Source organism: Candoia aspera, chromosome 1, assembly GCF_035149785.1.
Source record: "Candoia aspera isolate rCanAsp1 chromosome 1, rCanAsp1.hap2, whole genome shotgun sequence".
In the NCBI taxonomy this organism is placed as follows: Eukaryota; Metazoa; Chordata; class Lepidosauria; order Squamata; family Boidae; genus Candoia; species Candoia aspera.
Genome location: NC_086153.1, coordinates 243,458 through 266,774, shown reverse-complemented (window position 1 = coordinate 266,774; position 23,317 = coordinate 243,458). Strand labels below are relative to the sequence as shown.

General features: G+C 57.0%; 2 protein-coding genes across 2 annotated transcripts; one reads left to right on the top strand and one right to left on the bottom strand.

The window, feature by feature from the left end:
* Positions 1–1,257: 1,257 nt before the first annotated feature.
* On the bottom strand, positions 1,258–8,012 carry LOC134491157 (apoptosis-inducing factor 3-like). The gene is given in 17 exon segments (XM_063294714.1): positions 1,258–1,546; positions 1,978–2,053; positions 2,200–2,249; positions 2,251–2,293; positions 2,876–2,993; positions 3,071–3,147; positions 3,584–3,647; positions 3,742–3,813; positions 4,261–4,376; positions 4,526–4,656; positions 4,791–4,882; positions 5,320–5,406; positions 5,707–5,819; positions 5,906–5,987; positions 6,080–6,124; positions 7,143–7,252; positions 7,655–8,012. Coding segments are annotated over 17 exon segments (1,494 nt in total). The 5' UTR covers positions 7,764–8,012; the 3' UTR covers positions 1,258–1,437.
* A 3,328-nt stretch (positions 8,013–11,340) lies between these two features.
* Positions 11,341–23,092, top strand: TLCD2 (TLC domain containing 2). Its single transcript, XM_063294699.1, has 4 exons — positions 11,341–12,025; positions 12,107–12,189; positions 16,649–16,731; positions 20,842–23,092. Exons 1-4 carry the CDS (start codon positions 11,649–11,651, stop codon positions 21,196–21,198), a joined length of 900 nt encoding a protein of 299 aa, XP_063150769.1. The 5' UTR covers positions 11,341–11,648; the 3' UTR covers positions 21,199–23,092.
* The last annotated feature ends 225 nt before the right edge of the window (positions 23,093–23,317 follow it).

Genomic DNA, 23,317 nt, shown 5'->3' with positions numbered 1-23,317 from the left:
GTGGGTTGCAGCTCAGCTCCCTGGGCCACCGAAAAGTGCTTTGCAGTGTGTTGGGCTGGCCTGGGCCTGGCTCCTCTCTTCACACAAAGACACCCATCTCCTCCTCTTACTCCCCCCCTTCCTCCTGAGAAGGCTGTGCATTCTTTGGTTCAGAACCACTTGTTGGCTGGGCACAGGCCTTGTGCTTTCAGTTGAAGGGCCCCCCAAGGGGTGATGAGGTCCCTAATGTGACGGGCCTCCCTCTGGAGCAGGGGTGGTGGGACCCTTGAAGCCCCTTTGCCCTAGATTGCAGCCGCCGCCATTTTGCCCCTCCCTCTGGACAGAAGCATGATGGGGAAGGGCCAGCAGGTCCCTTCCCAAACACTGGTGCTCAGTCTGCTGCCAGGCCAGGATATCATGGGAGGAGGCAGGGTCTTGCTGTGTGGGGCTATGAGAAAGGGTGTGCATGCAGTGTTGTCACTCCATCTGCCCAGCAGCAGGGGAGCTCCAGGATTTAGACAGAAGTGTGTAAGATGAGTTGAGGGGAGAGAAGTGGTCCTGGCCCATCTAGCTTGTGCTGTCTTTTCCCCATCCAGTCTCAAAACAACCTATGCTGGGGGGAGCACGGGGCAGAGAAGTTGCTTCCCTGACATTCAGGAGTCACTGGCATCCAGCTGTGTAGAGCAGTGCCAGGACCGCAGCACCATCTGCTGGTTGAGCATGGAACTGCTGGGCCATGCAAGCTGGAAGCTAGGGGGCAGGGCCCTCAGCTGAAGGTTGGAACGCTGAAAGGCTGCTGCAGGTGAAGGGCCTCTGGAAGGGGGAAGGGTTTGCCTGGGGCTTGGGGGAGGGTCCCTGCTTTCGTGCATTCTAAGCCCAGGAAGCGGCTGCTTCCCCTTCAGCTGGCACCAGTGGGCAGGAACAGCCCTCCAGGCCTTCACAACCTTCCCTCAGCCCTACCCCTGCCCAGTTGCTCCTGGGCCATCCCACCCCCCATTCCCCTGGCAGCAGATTCCTCTCAAAACTTTGGGTATCAAGATGGTCAAGCTGTTCTCTCTCCACTGCTCTAGTCTCTCTCTCAACAAAGAAGGGGGTTTGAGAAGCTCGCTGTTCCACGGGAGCCAGAAGCCGGAGGCGACCTCGGCTTGTCAGCCAGAGCGAGTATGCCGTGGGCCGGGCTCCCCCTAGAGCCTCAAGGCTGGAGCGAAGCAGAAAGGGTGCCGGTGGGTCAGATGCCCCCGGCTCAACCTTCGGCAAAAAGAGATCCAAGTTGCCGTTTTCGTGCTCCTGGTTTATTTCCGCCAGATGAGGTGGTGCCCTCTGCCCGTTCCCACAGGCCACAGGGGCGTCTCACTCTTCTGCAGCTCCTTTCTCTCTGCCATCATCCTGCAAAGAAATGGCTTGGCTCAAAGGGGGCTGGCACAAAGCGCTCAAGGGCTGGCAGTCTTGGGAAGGGACTTACTCTGCCTCTTGCTTGGAGATGCTCTTCCCTGAGTGCAGGGCCTCGGCCACCAGGGCCACCAGGGGGTCAGAGTTCAGGCTGGCAGCTGCAGTCACGAAGCCATCCCTGGGAGGGAAGAGGGCGGTTTGAGGGAGGAGCCGTCTCTCTGTTTCTTGGTGAGGGGGGGCCTTTGCGGGGAGGGTGGGAGGGGTGCATAGGGCCCCAGAAGTTGAGGTTCTTGGCACTGACCCTCGGGATCTTGGTCTCCAGAGCGGGGGTGGCCTCCTCCCCAACTCCTTCACATCTAGCTAACTGCCCAAGACTGGTCACTGGTAGGCAGAGTTGCTCATCTGGGCACCCACTGGCATTGGAGTGTGGCACAGCCCTGGCCAACAGAAGCCATTCCAGATGGGGAGCCAACAGGGGGCGCTGGCCCTTCTAGCAAGTCCTCCGACTCCCCCGCAGGATGCGTTACAAAGAATCTGCTTGTCTCGCCCCTGCCCCCCCTGCCAGGTACATTCTTTGCGTCTCTGGCTCCCTCAAAGCCGCCTTCTCACCTGATGTAGAAGAGGAGGAACCTCTCCTGCTCCAGAAGGCCTTTCAGCACCGTTTCCGTGTAGCCCGTCCCGCAGCCTGAGAACACGGATCAGGGCAGGGGTCCAATCCTGGCCGGGCAACGCACCTGGCCCTGGAGGGCTGAGTGGCTAGGGCCCCTCTTTGGCCTGAGGCTTTCCAATGCTAGCTCTCGCTGCCCTGCTGTGCCCCCTGCCCCAGGTTACCTGCATATCGGATGCTCTTTGACTGCAGCTTGGTCCAAAAGAATGGCACCGAGCCGCTCCTGCTTCTGAAGCATGTTAAGTGCGGCCACGCGTCCTGGGCAGGGAGAAGGTGGGCAGTCGGTGGTGGCCTCTTGCCCCCTCGCAGCACAAAGGAACCCAAGAAGCTGGCCCACCCAATGCTTAGGAGGTCTCGAGCGGCACAAGCCAAAGGGGGCCCGCACTGCAGAGCCTCAGGAAGGGCTGCTGGACGAGCACAGCCCTGGGCCCAGCCGGGCTTGCATGCCGCGTTGAGCCACACGATGGGGAACCACCGGTCTCTGTCTGGGTTGAGGAGACCCAGCCTGCCAGGCTTACTATGGGGCTGCAGTTGCAAAAGGGCCCTCACCCACCCCCAGCTCCCCTGCCTGGAGCCCTCTTGTTCAGAGCAAGTTGCCCCCGGGAGGAGGACGGCAGCTGGGGGCGCTGCTGCAGGCTAAATGCACTGCTCAGACAACCCCAGAGGAGCTCCCTCCAGCCTCAGCCTGGAGCTGATGAAGGGCCCAACCAGGCCAAGGCTCTGTTCCTCAGTGGCCCATGGGGGTGCCTGTTTTGCCCTGGGGTGGGTTTGGCTGCTGGGAGCCTGCCTGGTCGTTCCCCTGCCCCACGGCCGAGGGCTCAGCCTGAAAGAGGTAAATACCGTGGGCTTGGGCAATCTGCCAGTGATGGAGGGCTGCGGTCTTCCCACCCAGCAGAGCCACAGGGAAGGAGGCCACGTCCCCAGCAGCGAAGACAGATGGGGTGCTGGTCTGCATGGACTGGAAGGGAGAGCAGAAGGTGGTTGGCAGTGGGTGGGGAGGATGTATTCCCTCGGGGTGGCCCACTCCCTGCTTACCAGGTCCACCAGGATGGCGCCACTGCGGTCGAGCCTGATGGTGCTTCCCTGGACAAAAGTGGAATTCGGGGTGACGCCTGCAGGAGGCAAGTGGAACTGCCGGAGAACCCTGGACAGTCTCGCTTTTCAGACAACATGAGTGGGGCTGGCCCCGCTCCCCAACAGGGCTGGAGACTTCCCACCCCCGGGGGCCATTGCAGTTCATGCCTTTGCTAACGGCAGCTGCAGTGGAAGCCCTCTCCTCCAGGTGTGGCCAGGCCACAGCCTCCCCGGTGGGGGCCAGATGCAGGAGCCCAGCCCTGTGTTCCCCAGCCTTTGCTGCCCACCCTGGTGGCCAGAAGAGGAAATGCCAGCCCTGTTCCGTCCCTGGTCGCTGTCCATTTTGAAAAGGAAGCTGCCGCCTCCTGCTTTAGCGCAGCACAAGCCCATCCTCTGCTTGCTTGCTCTTTCTCTCCCCCACTCCCCCTGGCCCACTGTAGGCGAGCAAATGCTGCCGGAGCTCCCCCAACTCACTGATCCCCACGACCACCAGGTCTGCAGGAAGAACAGAACCATTGCCAAGAACGACGCTTGTGACCTGGGAGGGGGGAGAAAGCAGAGATGAGCAGCAGCCCCCTGCCTCCCACCCCCTTCTAGTAGACCTGGCCTGCCAGCCTCTGGGGTCCCCAGACCTTCCCGTCTTCTCCCTGCAGTTGTGCCACATCCGCCTTTAGGTGGAACTGAACTCCCTGGGCTTCCAGCATCTGGGAGGGAGGGAGGAACGGGTGTTATTCCACCTGCTGTGCTGCTCTCTTCCAGCCATATCCCTCCCAGGCCTGGCTGCTCCGAGAGGCCTCTGTAATCCAGAAAGGCTTCAGAGGAGAAGGAGGGCCTAGAAGGGACTCTGCTGGTAACTGGAAGTGCTTGAGCCAAATCGAGGCTTGACCCCTGCCAAAGAAACCTTCCATGGCACAAACGTTTGCACCGCAAAGGCTCTACCTAGGACACACCACCTTTCCCAGGAGAGAGCAAGCTGTAGCTGTTTTTCCAAGATTAAACAAAGATTTGGTGCCCAGTCTCAGCCACAAAAACCAGCCTGTGTGGAGGTAACTTTGGGCAGAGCCACTGGGGGCCAACCCCCCCCCCCGAGCCCTCTCTTTGCTCTCATGCTGTAGCTTTTGCTGCTGTGGGATCTGCTCACCCCTCCCTACCTTCATGGCCACAGTGCCCACCTGACCTCCAAGGGCCAGCTGGCAGGGGAGCTCTTCTCTTTCCACCACCTGAAGGTGGGCTGCTTTGCCAACAAGGCTGGCTGCTACCTCCATCCCTGCATGAAAGGAAGGCCAGGAGCTGAGAGGATGCCAGCATGAAAAGTTGGGGGGTGCATGTGGATAGCCTCTGGTGCTTCCCACTTGCAGACCTGGAGTGCTTGGCTGCCCAAGGGTGGGGGAAAGAATGGCTCTGGGGTCTCCATACCAACGAAAGAAGCTCCCACGATCACTACGGCTTTGCCCACAGCCAAGTCCAGGATCCGCTGGGCATCTTCAGGTGTGTGGAGCATGCAGACGTTCTCCAGATTCGACCCTGGGCACTTGAGTGGCCGGGGCCTAGGCCAACAAGGAAAGAAACCAGTCTCCACAGCAAGGCAGCCCCAGGCCCTCACCCAGCACCCTCTGTGAACCCTCGGCAACCCCTCCACTCCCTTCCCTGGGTGCCAGACCTTCAGGCTGCATCACTTTACCTGCTGCCTGTGGCGATCAGCAGGCTGTTGTATGCCTGGCATGTCCCACCCCGGAAGTGGGCCATTTTGCCCGTGGGATCCAGAGACACCACCTGCAGCCAGATGAAAGCTAGCCAGAGAGTCCAGGGAATGGGCAGATGCAGGTGGGCCCCTCCAGGCTCAAGATGAAGTCAAGCTGGCAGCAGGCTCAAGGAGGCCTCCTTGGCTGACTTGGCAATGCTGGGCCCGGGGCAACTTCGCCCCTGAGTGTGCTGGCACTTGGGCTCATGCTGTCATGAGGAAACATTGCCAGTTGGGGAGCATGTGCGGTCAGACCTCCCAAAATGTTGGTTTTACTTTCCAGAGCAGAGATGGCATTTCACAGAATTCAGCACTTCCCGGAGCTGTTTTGTTGGCTAAGCTACAGAACACCAGCAGACCTGAACGGGCTGCTTGCTGGCGGCGGCGGCGGGGGGGGAGGGCATGGAGCCCAAAGGCAATTTCAAGAGCAAGCGCCTTCTTTGTGCTGTGGCCCAGCCATCCCACTCGCCTCTCTCTGCTTCCAGACTTCAATGTCGTGCGCATCCAAGAAACTCTGAGTCCGGAGATAAATGCTCTCTGCTGCAGCCCCCAATTCCTACAAGGAGTGAGAAGCAAGGTTTTATGGGCGTGGGGCTTCTCGACACCCAGGAGTATAGGGCACCCGGGGCCCCTTCTGCAGCCAGTACCCTCCCGGGTACTTGGGGTACCAGGGGTTTGCCCCCTTTGGCTTGTATGGCTGCTTTTGAAGCCCTGAGGCTCATGCCTACCGCCGGAACGTTGGGGGTCCCCCTCCCACCCCAGCAGCAGCATTCCTCTCTCTGCAGAGAGGTGACTGCTCCGCTTGCTGCCCACCCCCCGCCACGACAGGAAGAACCCTTCCCTCCCCAGCCCAGACCTTGCTCAGTTTTGTTCTGTCATAGGGAAGGTGCTTCTCCCGAGTGGCCATGATGATCCTGCCAGTGAAGCCTTCCTGTCGGAGCGTCTCGGCACAAGTCAGAGCAGCGGGGCCTTGGAGGGAGGAGAGACGTGCGCACAAGCTCTGCCGTGTTCCCAGGCCTCAGCCTGGCTGTGCCCTGCCCACCCCCCCGGCTCACCTGCTCCAAGAAGCAGCACCGTCTGGGGGTTCAGCTGGCACTGCTTGGCCATGAGCTTCACTCTGCAACTCCTTTCAAGATCCTGCCAGGGAGGGAAGGGGAAAGGAAGCCAGGCCACCGGGGGTGGGGAATGTCCTGCAGGCTGCAGAGTCAGGCACGGGGAGAGCTGCCTACCTTCATCTTGGCCAAGATGTACACCTGCCCCTCCTTCACGGCGACCTGCGACAAGTGAGGGCCTGGTCCTGAGTGTTTCACAGGAACCGTTGCCAGACTGGCTGGTGAGTGTTGCCTCCCCTAGGCAGTTAGCCAGGAAGCAGCCCCTTCCTTGTGCAGTGGCCCCTCTGAGGCCTCCCCCAACTGCCGGAGCCAGACAGAGACCCTCTGCCCAGGAGCACCAGAGTCTACTTCCCAATGCCCAGGAGGGAGAGGCAGAAGCCAATTCGTCCTGCCACAAGGAGGGTGCCATGGGCATCCTGGCTCAGCTCCACAATGTCCCCCAAACGATCTGCCACTTGCGTCCTAGCCAAGGTGCCCTGCTGATCCCTGGGGCTGACCAGCAATGCTGCGGCAGCCCCCAGGACACCCCCCTTGTCCCAGGATGGGTGGAAATGGCGCCAACATCCTTTTTCTGTTCCTTAAGGCACTCGCCTGCTTTCTTCAGCTTTTTGGTTCATGCATGGCGTTACTAAGTTCTGTTTCGTTTGAGCTGGGAGGTGGTGCGTGCGTGTGGGCTGCATCCTGGCCGTCCCATGGGGGCCTTTCTATTCAACCCAAGCTGTACATCGGTAGCTAGCTGGAGTTGCTATATCCAAACAGACTAAAGGAGAGCAGGGGGCTGGTGAGAAGAACCAGGAGTGGGGACTATTCAGCCTGCCTCCTTGTTGCATCTGGCTTTTGGGCGTGGGAGGGCCAGCGGTGGCTGCATAACCCCCACGGTCCTCTGCCGGGAGGGGCAATCTTGCAAGGACAGTGTTGGCGGGAGCCGCACCCTCCGCTGGCAAACTGCCATCCTTGGGCTCCTGGGGGCTCCCTGGCCACTCCGCAGGGTCTGTGCAGCTCCTTTCCCACCTTTGACAGGCTCCAGAAGCATTCACCCCCCCAATAGAAAAAGACCTTGAGAAGGCTGCCAGAGAAGAAGCCAAGGCTGGCAGGTGGCCCCTGAGGTGGCCCCTCTGGGAACTGGGACCCTGCATTCTGACTTGGGGAGCAAAGGGGGGCAGGCAGAGCTCGGACTTACTTGGAAAACGGGGAGACAGTCCAGGGTGGGGTATTCCTCAATGTCACCAGTCTCAGTGCTGAAGCAGGCACCATGCCAGGGGCAACGCAACCGGCCCCGTGCCAAGTAGCCTGAAGCTCAAAAAGAGAGACCCATGGGGAGGAGGGACAGTGGCCATTGAGAGACCAGAGCACGTGACGTGCCCAAAGGCAGCTGAGCCCGCCGGAGCTGAAGAGTCGGCTGCAGGAACCAGACCTTGGCAGCCAAGCCACTGCCCGAAATGCTGCTTGGCACAGGGTGGGCTGTGGGGTGGGCAGGCTTTGAGGTCCAAGACCTCTCTGGGATCACTGTCACCCCCACAAAGGGCCAGGGCTGAAAGGGAGCAACCCCTTGCCACGGGCAGAGCCTGAATCCAGAGTACCCAAGCCCAGGCCTTTGGCCAGGTATGAGAAAGGCCCACCCAGATCCCTCACTTGCTCCCTGCGAGCTGCATTGGGGGGGGGGGGCATCATCTCCGGGCAGGGCTGGCTCACCTTTGCAGAGAGGGGCTCCAGCATGAGGGCATCTGCTCCCCAGCGCTCTAAACTTCAGGTGCTCCCTCACCAGCAGTACGGGGTGGCCGGTCACCTCCACTTCCCGCATCCTGCACCCAGGAGGGATGGAGCAGCCTTGGCCAAGGGCAGTCACCCCAAGAAGCCACCCCCCTGTGATAACCTCCTAAGGAGGCACCCCCCCCCCCAGTCCATGGATTGGGATCAAAGGAAGTGCTGGTGATAACAGCATGACCCTGAGTCCTCCTGCACCTGGGTTGGAAGCCTCCCCCTGCCCCCCCTCCCCCAGCTGCCCTGTAAAAGCAGAAAAGCAGAGAACCTGGAGCTTTGCTAGGAGGAAAAGGTGGTCACAGTCCAGCCATCCCAGCCTTTGGCCACTCAGCTGCCTCTGGAGATGATGGCTGATCCCAGCCCCATGCAGGGCTCGGAAGTGAGACTGGGAGAGGCACAGGCTGCTGTTCCCCAGGAGCACAGCCACCCTTTCCTTCCGGAACCCCAGCAGCCAGACTCTCCAAACTGGTCCCACCCCAGGAAGAGGGAGGGCTGGATCACGTGTCCCTGTGGCAGCCCACATGGTCCAGGAAGCCTTTGCTCTCCCCTCCAATGGGGCCCCTGTCTGGCCCACAGAGAGGAGGCCCGCCCTTGGCTGGCCAGGAGGCTGATCCAGGGCCAGGAGCCACTGCACGCAGCCACATGCACATTTGCTCTCCCTCCAGGGCTGGCATTGGCTCCTTGCTCAGCCCCATGCCCAAGAGGTGCCCTGAGGGGCATTCTGACCCTGTGGCCACAGACTCACTCCCCATCACAGAGCTCATCTTCATGGCAGACCCGCTGGGTGACTGTGGTGTCCGCTCCATCCATCTTCTTGGCTGAGGCTTGAAGGAGAGGAGGAGTAGGAGGCGGCTCGGGGAGCAGCAGAAGCTTCCTTGTGAAAGCCCAGCAGGTTTTGCTGGAAGGACTGCAGAGGCCTCCTGGTGAGGGAAGATTTCACCCAAAAATCCGCCTGCCTGCCCTTTCGACCACTGGGCTGGAGCAGAAAGGCTGATCCCCAGTTGCCGGGCATGGGGGCTGGAGGAAAGACCCACCAGGGTGAGACCGCTGGGGGTCTTCTTGGCATCCAAGGGAGGATGCTGGCTCTTCTCAGCAGCTGGACCGCAGAAACAGACGGCCTCTGCAAGTGAAGCAGGCCCTCTCCTGCTCCCCCAAGTCTGTGTCAATGCCCCTGCTGTGCCACCTGGACAGCTTGCTCTTTTCCAGGCAAAACACTCACCCTCCCCTTTCAGCCACACCTGCCAGTCAAGCCCTGCCTGAGCCAGACAGTCAGGCACCACTTGAATCTATATCATGAGCAGGGCATGTCCCCTGCGTGTTGCCACTGAATCTCACAAAGGCACCCAGACTTGGAGAAATGAGGGAAGAAGGGCTTACTCCTTCTGTAGGGGTGGGTTGTCTTGTGGTTTGCCATTGCCCCCTTCATAGGGCTGAGAGAACTTGACTGGCCCACAGTCACCCAACTGGCTTTGTGCCTCAGGGGGGACCAGAGCTCACCACCTCCCGGTTTCTAGGCCGGTGCCTTAACCCAGTGTTTCTTAACCTTGGCAGCTTGAAGATGTGTGGATTTCAGCTCTGGCTGGCAAATTCTGGGAGTTGAAGTCCACACATCTTTAAGCTGCCAAGGTTGAGAAACACTGCCTTAACCACTACACCAAACTGGCTCTCTGTGATAATATTTACAGTAACGTGACCTAAACTGATATTTTATGGGAAATGTTAATTGAAATAAAATTGACATGCAAACGTAATAAAATCAAATTCGTTGTTTCTCAATGCCCAGCCTATTACTTTCCCACAGGCTAATTTACATTTTGGAGTAGCATCCCCACACACACAAGACTGCTCCTTGCCCTGGGAAAAAGTGTGCATGCCTTCTGTAAAATAATCTTACTTTCCCAGCCCCACCCAAGTTGTCAGCCTCTTCCCTCTAGGGAGGTTACCTTGTTACTCACCACAGCCTGTGACCCTTGCAGGGAAGAACGATCCACCTCAAGCTTGAAACAAGTACAATAAGATCTTGATCAGCCTTAATCAATCTGATGCCTCCTTTATTCTGGGGGTGTCTGCAGAACAGCCATGCAGGTTTTCCAGAAGGAAGGAAGGAGCACAGTTGATGCTTTCTCTCCCCAGAGACAGGGAGGGCAGCTTTGCCAGCTGCCTTTCTCTCTCAGGGTTAACTCCTGCACCTTTTTTGGACTGAGCTCTGATGGGACAGAACAGCCAGCAAGGCGGCAAGTGACCTTCTCTCCGGGCTCAGAGATAATTCTAGGAAGGAAGGGAAGGGAAGGGGCTGTGTTCCCTTGGCCCTAGCCGTGAGCAGTGCTCTGGACGCCCGAGGCGATCCCCTTTCAGTTCCCAAGGCATTCAGGGGGCAACGGGGGTCAGGCAAAGAGGCGCCCCCCCGGAGCCAGGCATCCTTCCCGTCCTCAGAGCAGTTCGGCCCCCCGAAAGAGCCCAGACTCACCGGATCTTGGCGCTGGCGCTGGATCAGGACAGGACGCAGGGCAGCGGCTCGGCACGAGGGAGGCGGACAGGACGCGCCTGCGAAGCGGCCCGTTCCTTGCTCAGGCGTCCAACGTGGCGCCGCCTCCGAACTTGCCCAAAGTGGGCGGGCCGGCGGCGGCGTGCATTTATTTACGCATGGCGTGCATAAGCCGCCCCAGTCCACCGCCAGGATCCTGGCGACTCGTGGCCATTCTGGCGGCTCAGGCCGGAGCCAGACGAGGCGGGAGCGGCAAGGGAAGGGCAGCCTCCGGCTTCTCCCGCGTAAGCAAGCCGGGGCGCAAGTCGGGAGACGCCGGGATCTGCTCCTCGCGAACCGGAGACGGCGCGGGGCGCGGGACCGCAGCCCCAGGCTGCTCGCGGGGAGCAGGCGAGGAGAGGAAGAGAGGACCCCGATGCTGCGCCTCGCGGTCTGCGCCCAAGACCCGAGCGAAGCCGGGAGGCGTCCCGCCAGAGCACGCGGAGGCCTCACCACCTGCGCCTTCGGATCAGCGCCGCAGCCTGGGGCCTAGCTCGCTCGTCCTGGGGAGCAGCTGAACCTCTTGGCTCAGCGGTCACTTTTCTGGGCTCCCCAAAGGCACAAGACGCTAAGCAGGGGACACCTAACCCGGACTGACGCTCACAGGTACAGCAGATGCAGCCGCCGGTGCTCGTCTGGCTCCGTATCGGCTGGTTAAGCGCGTCGTGCGGTCGCAGCCGGGCTGAAGCCCACGCCGACGGCGCAGGCTGAGGCGGCACTCACGGCTCTGCGGTCCCGGGCGAAGGCAGCCGGCGGAACTGCTGACCTCAGCGGGCTGGCCCAGTGGGGCCCCAGAGCCGCAGGCGCACGGGAGGCCGGCGCACGGGAGGCCGGCGCACGCTCGCCTGAGGGTAAGTCGCCGCCCGCAATCCTGAGCAACCGGGGCCCGGTAGTGCTCCCGGCGGATTCCCGGCAGCAGCTGCAGCGCAAAGCCCCTCCGCCTTGATCGCCCGGAACTTGCAGCTCCAAAGCGGCGGCGGCGGCGGCGGCGGCGGCGGCTGCTCAGGCCCGGCGCGTCACCTGCTCCTGCGCTGCCGACCTCTTCGCGCTCCGAAGGCAACCCGCGCGCCCAGGCGGCGGCCACCCGCCCGCCGCCCATCCCCAAGTCCGGCCCTGCACGTACCGCAGACGCCACAGGGGTTGCTAAGCGGCAGTTCACTTCCCCAAGGCAGCGGCCGGGTTTTCCGGGGCCGCCGCTGCCGCCGCCGCCAGGGACTTCCGCAGCTGCTGAAGTTTCTCCGCCGGTGTCCGCGCTGTGGGAGAGACTGAACCCCGCCGAACTCCTAGGGTGGGTCTCCGGGAGGCGACCCGGCGAACGCCCGGTCGGCGGCTCGCTCGTCGGAGGAGACGCCTCCGGCAGGGCGGGGCCGTCGTCATGGAGACGAGGCGGCCGCGGAGCCAATGGGGTGCGCCGCCGGGGGGCGGTTTGTCCGCCGCCATACCGCCGCTGCTCCCGCCGGGGCCGAAGGAGCTGCCGCCGTCGCGGGCCCTTTCTCTGCTGGCCGCGGCGGGCTCCCTGCTGTCCCCCCGGCTTGCTCGCGCATTCGACCAGGGCGGCGGCGAGCACCGGGGCCGGCAGGCTCGGGGCTCGGGCGTCCCTCGATGGACTTGCTGCTGCTTGGGGGCTCGGTGGGCGCCTTTCGGCTGCTCAACACCGTCCTGGAGCGCCTGGTGCCGCCGCCGCCGCCCTCCCCGGCGCAGCCCGACCTCTGGAAGTGGCGCAACATTTGGACGTCGCTCGCCCACAGCCTGCTGAGCGGCTTCTGGGCCCTGCTCGGGTGGGTCGGGGCAGGGGCAGGGGAGCGGGCGGGGGCCAGGCCAGGCCAGGACTCACCGACCCGCTCTTCCTCCGGCCGCAGATTCTACTACTACCCACCGATGGGCGAAGACCTCATCGACCAGTTCTCGCCCTCCGCGCACCGCTTGCTGGGGCTCTCCCTCGGTAAGTGCCTCCGCCCTTCTCCGGGCAGTCCCGGGTCTCGCCTTGGAAGAGCAAGGCGGAGCGGCAGAAGGTGAAAGCCGCCGTCCCCGTTTAGCTCCCGCGTGCTTGGAAGCTGTACTTTCTCAGGGATTCCAGAGTTGCCCCGCGCTGAGAGTGGTACTGGGGCCGGCCTGCTAGGATGCGGGGACAGCGATTAACCGGAGGCGTTGCCTGGAAATCCAGAGGAGCCTCCCCCGCCCTGCATCTCTGTGGCCAATCTGATGCCTCTAACCCTTTCTTCCCCCGAGGTCGAGGACCTGCCCAGCTGCAGGTTGTTGGAGAGCAGCCTCCACACTTATGTCCTGGCATCTGGCAATTGGTGCCAGGCTTCCCCTCCCCTTCCCCGCATGTGACAGCAGGGGCACACAATCGGTCCATTTTCAATCACTCCATTTTCCTGGTCCATTTTCAATCACTCCATTTTCCTGCTCCGGGCAGCAGCCAGAAGGCCCCGTGATCCTCGCAGCCCTGAAGAGAGCCTACAGCTCTGTCCCCCCTTCATTCATCTGGGCCCCTGCCCCCCTCTCAACTGCAGGCAAAGCCTTGAAGCACCAGACAGGAGTAGTTCCCTAAGGGTTACCCCTTCAGAGAGGTTGGGACTGCAGTTCCCAGGAATTCTAGACAACATCTGGAGGGACCTGGTTGGGGAAGGGCCCACCTGGACTCCTCAAGAACAGCAAGTGGGTGGGAGGTAGGAGTAATCCACCAATTGCTCGTCCCAGTTGGAGGCCGTGTTGGCAATGAGGTGAGTGTGGACAGATAGCCAGAGTGGTGAGTTTGGTCTCCTGCCACACCTGCTTCTGGTTTTGCACACATGTGTTTTCCCCCAGGGCATTCAAAGGGAGCCCGGCTATCAACTAAGACTCCTTTGCTCCCCAGTCACCGCTATTCTGGAAGAGCATTAAGCCCATGCTCCAAAGCAGTTGGAGTGTGAGAAGAGTTGCAGTGTGAAGCTGCAGAAGGGGCCACCTCCCTCGCGCTTTGCCATGCAGCCCCCCCATTGCTACTGCCAGCCAGCTGTTGCTCAGGCTCAGGGCTCTTGGCTAAAGGGTCCTGGCAGGACCAGGGCGGGGGGGGGGGCAGCCCATTTACCTGGAGCCAAATGCTCGTTCAGGGTAGTGGGCAAGGATGGAGCCGGGCTGGTCCACCCCGGGTCACCTGACTATGCCACCAGCAGAGTGGCAGATGAAGCCCCTTGGATCGCCCCACAGCAGAGCTGCTGTGGTTTCTTTTGCTTAAAGGGGAACAGATCCCGAGAGGAACGGTTGCGGACGCCTTTCAGCTGCCCGGGGTTTGGTCTGGGGATTAGATGAAAGCAGTGGCGTGGGAGGAGGCAGAAATAAGGGTTGGCTGGGGGTGGGGGGATCCTCCTGTGGTCATGTGCAAGCCGGGAAAAACCATGAAGAGAGAGGCTGGCTGCCGCCTCTGGCAAAAAGTTGTCTCTACCAGCTGAATCATTTCCTCCCAATTTCATCCAAGAGCAGGGCCTGAACCAACCCTGTTAGTGAGGCTATTGGCTGGGCCCCTGCCAGCTGACACCCAGGGCAGGGGCCGGGCTTGCGTAACCTGATTGCTGGCCTTGCTGGGTTCCCCCACTGGTAGGGCTGGCATAAGCTAACCCCACGGGCCAGGCCCACGCAGCATGCTAAGGCTCGGGACGTGATGCGGTGTGATCCTTGCTAACAAGCGAATGTGGGTCAGCAGTGGGAAGCCACTGCTAGAAGAGCTGGTGCCGTTCTGTGTCAGCTCCTACCTTAACCCCCTTCTGCTGTCTTTCCATGAGGGGACTCTTCCAAAGGAATCCGCCAATATCCTTTCAATAAATCTAAGGTGGAAGATGCTTAGCTTTCCCTAAATTATCCACCAACTCATCTGTTCTTGGCATGGGATACTGTAATTATCAACCATAGTGACTTAGTTTAATTTCCTTAGAGCCACACAAAATCTAACTTCTCCATTTGGTTTTGGTAGTAAAACAGTTGGTGATGCCCATCACTACAAGATCTCTCAATCACTCCTAGACTAAGTATTGTCTGCACCTCCTTGTTCATTGTGTCTGTCAGTGCATGGACACTGAACTGTGGGTCTGGCGCCTCCTGCGTCTGTCTTATGCTTGATCAGTGTAGTGGATCCTGGTTCTTTAGTGAATGTATTAAAAAACTCTACCTTTTGTAAATCCTCTTTCTGGTTGTGTGGTAGTTCTGGATTAATCTGTATCTTGCTCGAGTTTTGTGTCTCTAGTTCTGATTTAGAATGTACAGGTAGCATAATCTCATTTGCGTTCAAACTGGTGCAACTGAAAGTGTTTCATTCCCTATCCACCTGCTTGCTCAACAGATTAACATGGTTCACCTTTGGCTTGTGTTTCCCCATGTCGGTCCTATAATTCACTAGTCCTGTTTTGCTCACAATCTTATATGGGCCTTGCCACTTAACTTGCAACTTGCACTCTGAACTAGGAAGTAATAACAAAACCTTTTATCCCACCTGAAAACTTTTTCCCTTAGTATCTCTATTACAGAACCATTTCTGTTCCAGTTGATTGATTGATTACGTGCCATCAAGCTGTTTTTGACTCCTAGCAACCACATAAGATAGATTTTCATTGTAATGATCTGTCCCCAGCCTGGTCCTTCAGCTCTTCCAACGGTGCCCCCATCGCTACTGTAACTAGGTCCATCGCCCTTGCTCTGGTCATCCCCCTTGTCCCTTTCCTTCCGCCTTCCCCAGCATCAGAGCCTTCTCCAGAGAGCTGGGTCTTCGCATCGTGTGTCCGAAGTACGACAATTTGAGCCTGGCCATTTGTGCCTTGAGTGGGACCTCTGGGCTGATTAGTTAGATGATCCATCGGTTTGTTCTCTTGGCTGTCCACAGGATTCTCAGGTGTCTTCTCCAACGCCAAAGTTCAAAGGCGTCAATACTCTTCCCATCCTGCTTCTTTAAAGTCCAACTTTCACTTCCATAGAGTGTCACGGGGAATACCGTGGCTTGCACAATTCTGATCCAATCGAAGCAAATATTTGTAGCTCAGGGTTGAACTCTTGGTGCTCTCTGAGCCTTGTTGTTTTCTTGCAGACGTTTCATTGCCGGACTAGGCAACATCTTCAGTGCCACTGAAGATGTTGCTTAGTCTGGCAATGAAACATCTGCAAGAAAACAACAAGGCTCAGAGAGCACCAAGGACTCCACAATTCTGATCTTTGTAGGTAGAGACACATCCCAGCATCTGAATATCTTTTCCAAGACCTTCGTGGCTGCTCTGCCGAGTGCTCGTCTGCGGCATATTTCTTGACTGCTTGTTCCTTTTCTGTTGATGGTTGATCCTAAAAGGCAGAAGCTCTCCTCCACTTCGATAATCTCACTGTGAATTCAAAGGCTGGTTTTACCTGTTACTATTAGTGTGGTCATTTTTATATTTAATTTTAGTCCCATTTTTCCACTGTGCTCCTTGAGCTTCGTTAGGTCTTGCAGGTCCTTTGCATTTTTGGCTATCGGGGTAGTGTCAGCATAGCGCAGGTTATTGATGTTTCTTCCTCCAATTTTAAAGCCGTTCTATGTTTTTCCAGTCCAGGTTCCCTTAATATTTACATTCAGCATATAGGCTGAATAAATAAGGGAAGATGATGCAGCCTTGTCTCGCTCCTTTGCCAACCTGAAGCCAGTCGTTTTCACCATGTTCTGCCTGTACTGACAAGTGGCATGTTTGCCCTAGGCCTTCACCAAAGGGGCCTCCTCGTGGTTCCAAATGCCCTTGTCAGATGGCCCTTGCCCATCCTCGGTGTGTTTCTTACCAGATGGGGGCATACCAGAGTCTTCAGCTCCCTAGATCTACCAACCCACTCGCCTCTTTACCACTAGCCCAAACTCTTTCCATTTCTGCTGCAGACTGACTTCCTTGAGCTGCTCCCACGGTTTCCTTTTGGGTCCGGGGGGGCGGCGGCAAAAGTGAGCCCAGCAGGTCCTCCTTTCAGGCCATTCCTTGCTGCTTTTGGTCTCCCTAGATTTCCCCTCTTTTTCTGCTGGCTCTTTGGGCTTTTTTCCCGGTTTCCGGATGAGGCTTTCCCACCCGAACTGCACTGGTGCAGGGGTGACCTGCAGGGGCTGCTCCAGAATGACTTCCTCTGCGGTTTCCCTTGGGCTTTTCACCTCTGGTTGCAGCCCTTTCTCTCTGCCCATCCGGCCCACAATTCCAGGAGTGCTGGGCTTGCAGCTCCGCTTTGCTCCACGTTCACCAGGCGACACCCTCTCCAGCAGCGTCTCCAGTAAACTTGCCCTGCTGGTCTGAAATGTAAGTGTGGGAGTAATGTCCCAAAGGAGAGCCCTGTGCCCATGCCAGGCTCTCCTGCTGGGGCGCGTGGGGCCTCGTGAATCTGCAGCAGAGAGAAGGCTGCTTGCTGAGGGGATGCCTCTTCTTCCGCAGGCTATTTCGTGCAGGACTTCCTGGACATGATGTGTAATCAGAAGCTACGGGAGTGCTGGGAGCTGCTCTTCCATCACTCGGTGGTGAGTTACCGTTTCTCATGCCCAGGAGATGTCACTGTTCTGGGTAGGGGGTGAGAGGGTAGGAAGGGGTCCTTCTCCCCGGCCAACCTCCGAGGGTGCAGAGTGGCTGGGAGAGCTGGCAGATAAGCCTCTTCTGGCTAGGCCTGGGCTCCTCCTGGGGGAGAGGGGTCTGTTCAGTCCTCCTCTCTGAACAATGAGCATGGGACTCAGCGCCTGTTGCCACAGCAAGAATGACCCAGTGGGATGAAGATCTCAAAGGTCCTCGGGCAGTGCGATGGCCTGCTGGTTGCTGCTGGCGCCAGCTCTCTTCCAGGGCACGTGGCATCCTCCCACTAGGCCCAACGTGGCTGAGAAAGAGGGCTCCCACATCCTATTCAGCGGTGGGTAAGATAAAAACACAGCACTGATGAAATAATGGAGACCGTCTTAAAAGAACCTCCATTGGAGAAATACGAAGTTCCTGCAGACCACAAGATAATGTGGGTGGGAGGCAAAGGCGAAGCGGTAAAGGCAAAGCAGTTCCCAGCTGCATAAGAACAATGACCAAGCTTTTATAGAGACTCCAGACACTAAGCTTAACTAGCAATACATGCTCCAAATAACAGGTAATCTTACATGTTATTTTTAGTTAAACTTGTTACGTATTCCTTAGGGGAAAAAAACAGATTAATGCAGCATGCTTCCCACTTGCTTTTCTTGGATTTCCAAATTCTTGTAGATGGCAACTTTAAATCAGAGGCTTAGGAAACAATGCTTCTCCTCTCCTTTTACCTAGTCTTGGTATCTGAATTCTGGCTGGAGAAAGGGAGGGCATCTTCAGGTCATATATGTGCCAAAACCAATGCGATTCTACCTGAGAGGGAGAGAAAGTGTCCATGTATATTCTGTCTGGTAAACAGCTGATAGTCTGGAGTGCCAGAAAGCAGGGTGGCTTTACAAGACACGTGAATGGTTGTAAAGGCAGACCCTGGGCACACTCCCCAAAGCAAGCAGGACATTCCTCACCTGACAGAGAGAAGGAAAGACCCTGGCTTTGTGGGGAAAGCAAACCAGAGGAGGGTGTGGACCCCTGTCCATTCTGCAGCCTGGAGCATGCAGAGCCGGTCGTAGGTGGACATAGCTGGACTGGTATGGGCATTTGCGCTTGGGAGAGTAGACTTGGAGGGCTCGGCCGCGAGCGTGCTTTTCTTCTTGCCCTCAGAGGCCAGCTGATGTCTGTCAGGAGGTAGGCAGAAATTAACTGTCCAACCAGCCAGGGATTGCTTCCAGAGGGAAGCTGCATGCTGGTTTTGCATAGCCCTCCAGGTGTGCTGGATTTCAGTTCTCTTTGGCTGTGCAGATTCAGGATTCCAGGCTGAGGTCCAACTCTACTCACAGTTTCTCATAACTGAGTCACCTCTTGATTGGACCATTGCAGCACCCGCTGCTCAGGGCTGCTCTCAAAGAGCCTACGACTGGTTGAGAATGTGGCAGTTTGAGCAATTACAGGGGCTCCCCACTTTGCCCCCTAACACCAATTGAGAACTGCACTGGTTGCCAGTTGGCTTCCGGGCACAATTCATGGTGCTGGTTGTCATTTTTAAGCCCCTCAGGGATCAGGGCCTGGATCAGTACAGGATCACCTGCCCCTGGTAGTATCTCCCGTGAATCTAGCAGGAGCTCTAGAGTGGGATCCCTCCAGCTCCTTCCCTAGGGAATGCCATCATCGGGGACCGCAGAGGCAAGCATTCTCTGTGGGTGCCTCCCGATCCCCAGACGGCCCGTTACTGTGCAATGTGGTTCTCCCCTCAGGCTCCTGGGGGCAGAAAGGCTGTGACCCTGTCCCTGCTGGAAGGTTTTTCCTTGTCTGGTTACAGCGATTCATTTTCCCAGCACTGTAACTTTCCCAGTGATAATATTATTGGTTTGTTTCTTCTGCATTGCTTGGTTGTTTGTGGCTGCAGCAGCCTAGAAGCCCAGCAACATAAATAAAAAGTGCCTGACCACTCAGCCCATTGCAGCACAACCAGCATAAGCTGTGAAAAGGAAAACACTGCCATACATCCCAAACAGAATCAACCCCCAGACTACCGCAACCACACGGCGTCACTGCAGCACACAAACCAACGAAAGCCCTCCAAGACATCTAAAGTGCACCAAAAGGGCAGTAGTCCATGAACAGAAAAACAGGAGCCATCTGCAGCATGCAGGGCAAGGACTGTCACAGCTGCTGTGTAGGACAGGCAGGCAGGAGACTAGCCGAGCGCACCCACGAGCACCAACGAGCAGTCAGGAGGCACGATGAAAACTCAATCTCACAGCACATGGACAGACTCAACCACAGTTTCAACTGGGAACCTGTGAGCATCCCAGACCAAGCCAGATCCAAAAACGCTAGGGAATTCCTTGAGGCTTGGCATTCAGACAAATCAGCCATCAACAGACACATAAAGATACACCATATTTACACACCATTCAAAGAGACAACAAAAAGCTGAGAAGGAAACCAAAAGACCAGAGCAGATCCCCTCCAGCAGCCAACACTAAGATAAGCAGGGATTAACACCAGATGAACAATCAAGCAGGAAACAAGGCCCTAATCGAGGAACTACCAAGGAGAAAACCACATTCCACCAACATTGGCAGGGCAAGCTACTGTACGTATACAACAGGGAGCAAACCCCACCCTCCCTCGCCCTGATGATGTTACCTAGTCAGGTAACGAAATGTCTGCAAGCAAACAGCCAAGCTCAGAGAGCACCCAGGGTGCCACATATAACGAATAAAATATATCCAGAGCCTCTTTCAGCACGTAGATTGGTGCTTCACCTATGCTAGGTATTTTCAGGGGAACAACAAGGCTTAGATTAGCCCCCTGCCCCAGGTGGGGGGAGCAGATGGGCATGCCTGCCCATATTCTCGGTGAGGTGAAGCACCCCAGAGCTGCCCTGACCTCATTTTATACCTGTGGCCCTGCAAGTTACACAAAGGGAAGCTGGCCAGAACCACTGTTTGCTGAAGGCTGCCATGCCTAGGCCATGGGTGTCCAGCCTCAGTTTCAGCCAAAATTGCTGCTGCAGCTGTGCCCACCCATCGCCCACTGGCCATCTGATGTCTTTCCAGGTAGGCTGAGTTACAGCAAGGATGGAGGAATCACCGAGGTTTTTTTTTACAGTTTGTGCTGGCTTGGGTCCCTCCCCTCAGCCTCAACACAGAAGGGACAAGGAAGGCAGAAGGGCCCCTGAGGCTGTGCAGATTGTGCCTTTGTGGAATCTAGCCAAGGGCCACCAGCCTCTTCCAGTTTGGACTACCCCAGGGAGGGAGCCTGTGTGCCTCCCGGCTTCAGTAGGGGGTTGCCATCTCTCTCCTGGTTTCTGTAGATTTCCCACTTGTCAGAATTAAATTTAGCAGAGGCTGAGATTAACCTCCAACCTAAGCAGCTAAATTTGTTGCAATCCGCCTTAAGCACATCTTGCAGGGAAAAACAGACTTGTCCCGCAGAAGCTGTTCAGGGAGAGCCCAGCCTTCCACAACTGATGCTTTGAATTGGCCCTAGTCAATGCAGGGGTTTGCCAGCTTCCTCCCATAAGTAGTTGCCACTCTCCCCCAGGAACTGGCTGGGAACTAAGATATGGGGTGAGAGAGTGGCAGAATGCTCATGTTTTTTATCAACCGCAGAAACTTAACGGGTCATTGTTGAAAAGTGGACTGAATGTTTAGACGAGTTTGAGATCCTTCCACTGTTAAGGGTTACAGCTAGCTTTTGAAACTCTGGGTGTGGGGGGCTGTAGGCCTTGACCCTTTGCTGCAGCCGTATGTGTCCTGCTTTCTGCCATGGAGCCCACTCTCTGAGGCGTTGGCCTGTGCCCATGGATCAGGATGGAGGTCAGCCTTGGTCTGCCTGAAGGAACAATTGGGAGGGGAGGCAGAAGCAGGCTTGAGGAGGACTGCTGGCTGCTTTAGTAGTGACAGTCAGGACCAGAGGGATGGGTTCCTAGCTGTTGCCTGCAGCTTGACACCCAATTCCTGCAGCTTTCCCCAGGAAACGTGGGCAGAATGCACCAGCCGTGCACCAACAAGGGGAAGGCATCTTCCCACAGCCAGAGCCAGCTCAGCCTTGCTGTCTTCCAGGTGATTGTTTGCTTTGGCTTTGCCTTCCTGATTCATCGCTTTGTGGGCTTCGCCATGGTGGCCCTGCTGGTGGAGATCAACTCTGTCTTCCTGCACCTGCGGACAATCCTGCTGATGGCCGGCTTGGCCCACACCACCTCCTTCCGCCTCACCAGCCTCGTCAACCTTGGCACCTACCTGGTGTTCCGCATCATGATCTTGGCCTGGATGACCCGCTGGTTGGTTCTTAACCGGGAGAATGTCCCGACAGCCCCCTATGCCATGGGTGCAGTGGGCATGGTCGTCATGCTGTCCATCAATATCATTCTCTTCTGCCGTTTACTACGCAGCGACTTTCTCCCATCTCACAAGAAGTAGCAGCGCCTGGCTCCCTTCCAAGCGCCAAGGGAAGGGAGAGCAAGCAGGAGTGCGCATGCAGGCAGGGGAGGGGTGTAGAGGGGGATTCCTAAGCTGCCAGCTGCTTGGGAGCCCCTCCGGCTGAGTAACGCAGAGATGGGAGCGAGGGCAAGGTTTTCGGGAGAGCTCCATGAAATAGTGTCGTGGTGCCCAGTTTGGTGGGAGGGCTGGGAGTGATGGTCACACAGCAAGGGGTCAAGGATGGGACCTGCTTTGCCCCACCATGAGGGAGGGGGCTTATTGAAATGACTTGGCCCTGTGCAACCTGTGTTCTGATGTTTACTTCTGGCACACTTCCCTGTGCAAAGCAAGCCTCCTGGGACAGGTGGTCTTAGGTCCACCCCTCCCCCTTCAAACCCCACCCCGAGATCCTGCCAGGCCATAGAAGTGTGTGGCAGAGAGACTGTCTCAACTTCCTCTTCCCAATGCCTACGGCTGATTGTCTCTGCAGAATGGAATTTCTTAAGGAACCTGCCTGTGATTTTACTGCCCTTCAACTCAGGGTCTGGATTGCTAACGTTTGTAGGTCAATGTCACCTGTGCAGGTGCAAGTGGGGTTGGAACAGGCTCCGAGGGCTTGGGAACCATGGGCGTGAAAAAGTAGCAAGGACTCAGTCACCACCCCTGGGGCTCCGCTAGCAGTTCTGCTGCCACAGCCGTAGGACAGCAATCCCCCCCGCCCCCGTAGTTTTTACTCCCAAGAAAAGAGTTGCAAGCAAGCCCCACAGTTCTTCCTTCTCTGGGCTAAGGAAGGCAGCGTCCCACACGCATTCAGGCATGTTTACTGCTGTCAGCCTCTGTCCCTTCTGGCTTCTCAAACACAGCCAAGGCAAGATATTATTAACCAGACCTGTCCCCGGTGATTGCCGTCCTGATGCCACGTGCCACTGCCTTTAACCTACTAAAAGCCCAGAAATTCTCTCCAAACCTGGGATTACAGAGCTGTTATATGATTTTTTTTCTTTTTGGAACAAGCCGTACAGATGTGTGTGCACACAACAACAACAATAAAGAATCTTTAGTGAATGCTAATCTTTGGCCCTGCCTGGCAGGCAGACAGGCCCTTCTCAGTACGCAGAGGGAAAGTCCTTGACCCTGAAGGTGACTGGGAGAGACAAGTCAGAAGGGAAAGCTGCTGCCCGGGGCTGAAATAGCCCTATGGAGTCTGCCACAGCACCATCCATGTGAACAGAATTGGGGCTACACACGGAAGATTCAACCCCCAAAGGAGAGGTCATATAAGGTGTCCCCAGACAGCTGATCAAACTTGCTTTGCATCATTTCTGTAAGCACAGTTAGATAAATTTTACAAAGAAACAATTTGTGATTTTCTGGGTGATGGAGGGAAAAGGCCACTCACGGTTTTGGCCCTCAGTCTCAGGTTTCCTGTCCAGTTTCTCTGGGGAGCTGGAAAAGATTCTATCTGGAAGACAGGTGAGTTGATGCCTGTTGGAATCAGGTGCTGAGCTGAACGAACAGGCTGGGATAGTCCTCTGGTCCTGTGCTGCCCCCAAATCTCCGCTTTGTAGCATTTTTAAAAAAGACTTTTATCCCTTATTTTTATAAATAATTCAAGGTGGCAAACATACCTAATACTCCTTCCTCCTATTTTCCCCACAGCAACCCTGTGAGGTGAGTTGGGCTTGGAGGGAGGGACTGTCCCGAAGTCCCCCAGCCAGCTTTCATACCTAAGGCAGGACTAGAACTCATAGCCTCCTGGATTCTAGCCTGGTGCCTTAACCACTAGACCAAACTGGTTCGTTCGTTCATTTATTTATTATCAAATTTGTCACTGCCCATCTCCTCCCACCAGAGGGACTTTGGGTGGTTTACAATAATAATCAGTAAAACATACAACAAATTTACAATACATAAAAATACAATATCTAAAAAGTTACCAATAAACAATAATTATGGGTAAAAATAGAGTCCAAATGGTGGATAATAACTCAGTCCTTGTATGCGACGAGCGCTCTAGGGCACTAGCCATCCCCAAACATGATGACTCCCCTCCCTGCCCCAAGCCAGGTGGCAGAGCCAGGTTTTCAAATTCCTCTGAAAGGCCAGGAGCCATGGGGCC

Coding starts and splice junctions, on each gene's coding strand:
- TLCD2 (XM_063294699.1), top strand. CDS start 11,649: ATGGGGTGCGCCGCCGGGGGGCGGTTTGTCCGCCGCCATACCGCCGCT. Junction 12,026..12,106: donor GGCTTCTGGGCCCTGCTCGG/GTGGGTCGGGGC, acceptor CTCCGGCCGCAG/ATTCTACTACTACCCACCGA. Junction 16,732..20,841: donor TGCTCTTCCATCACTCGGTG/GTGAGTTACCGT, acceptor GCTGTCTTCCAG/GTGATTGTTTGCTTTGGCTT.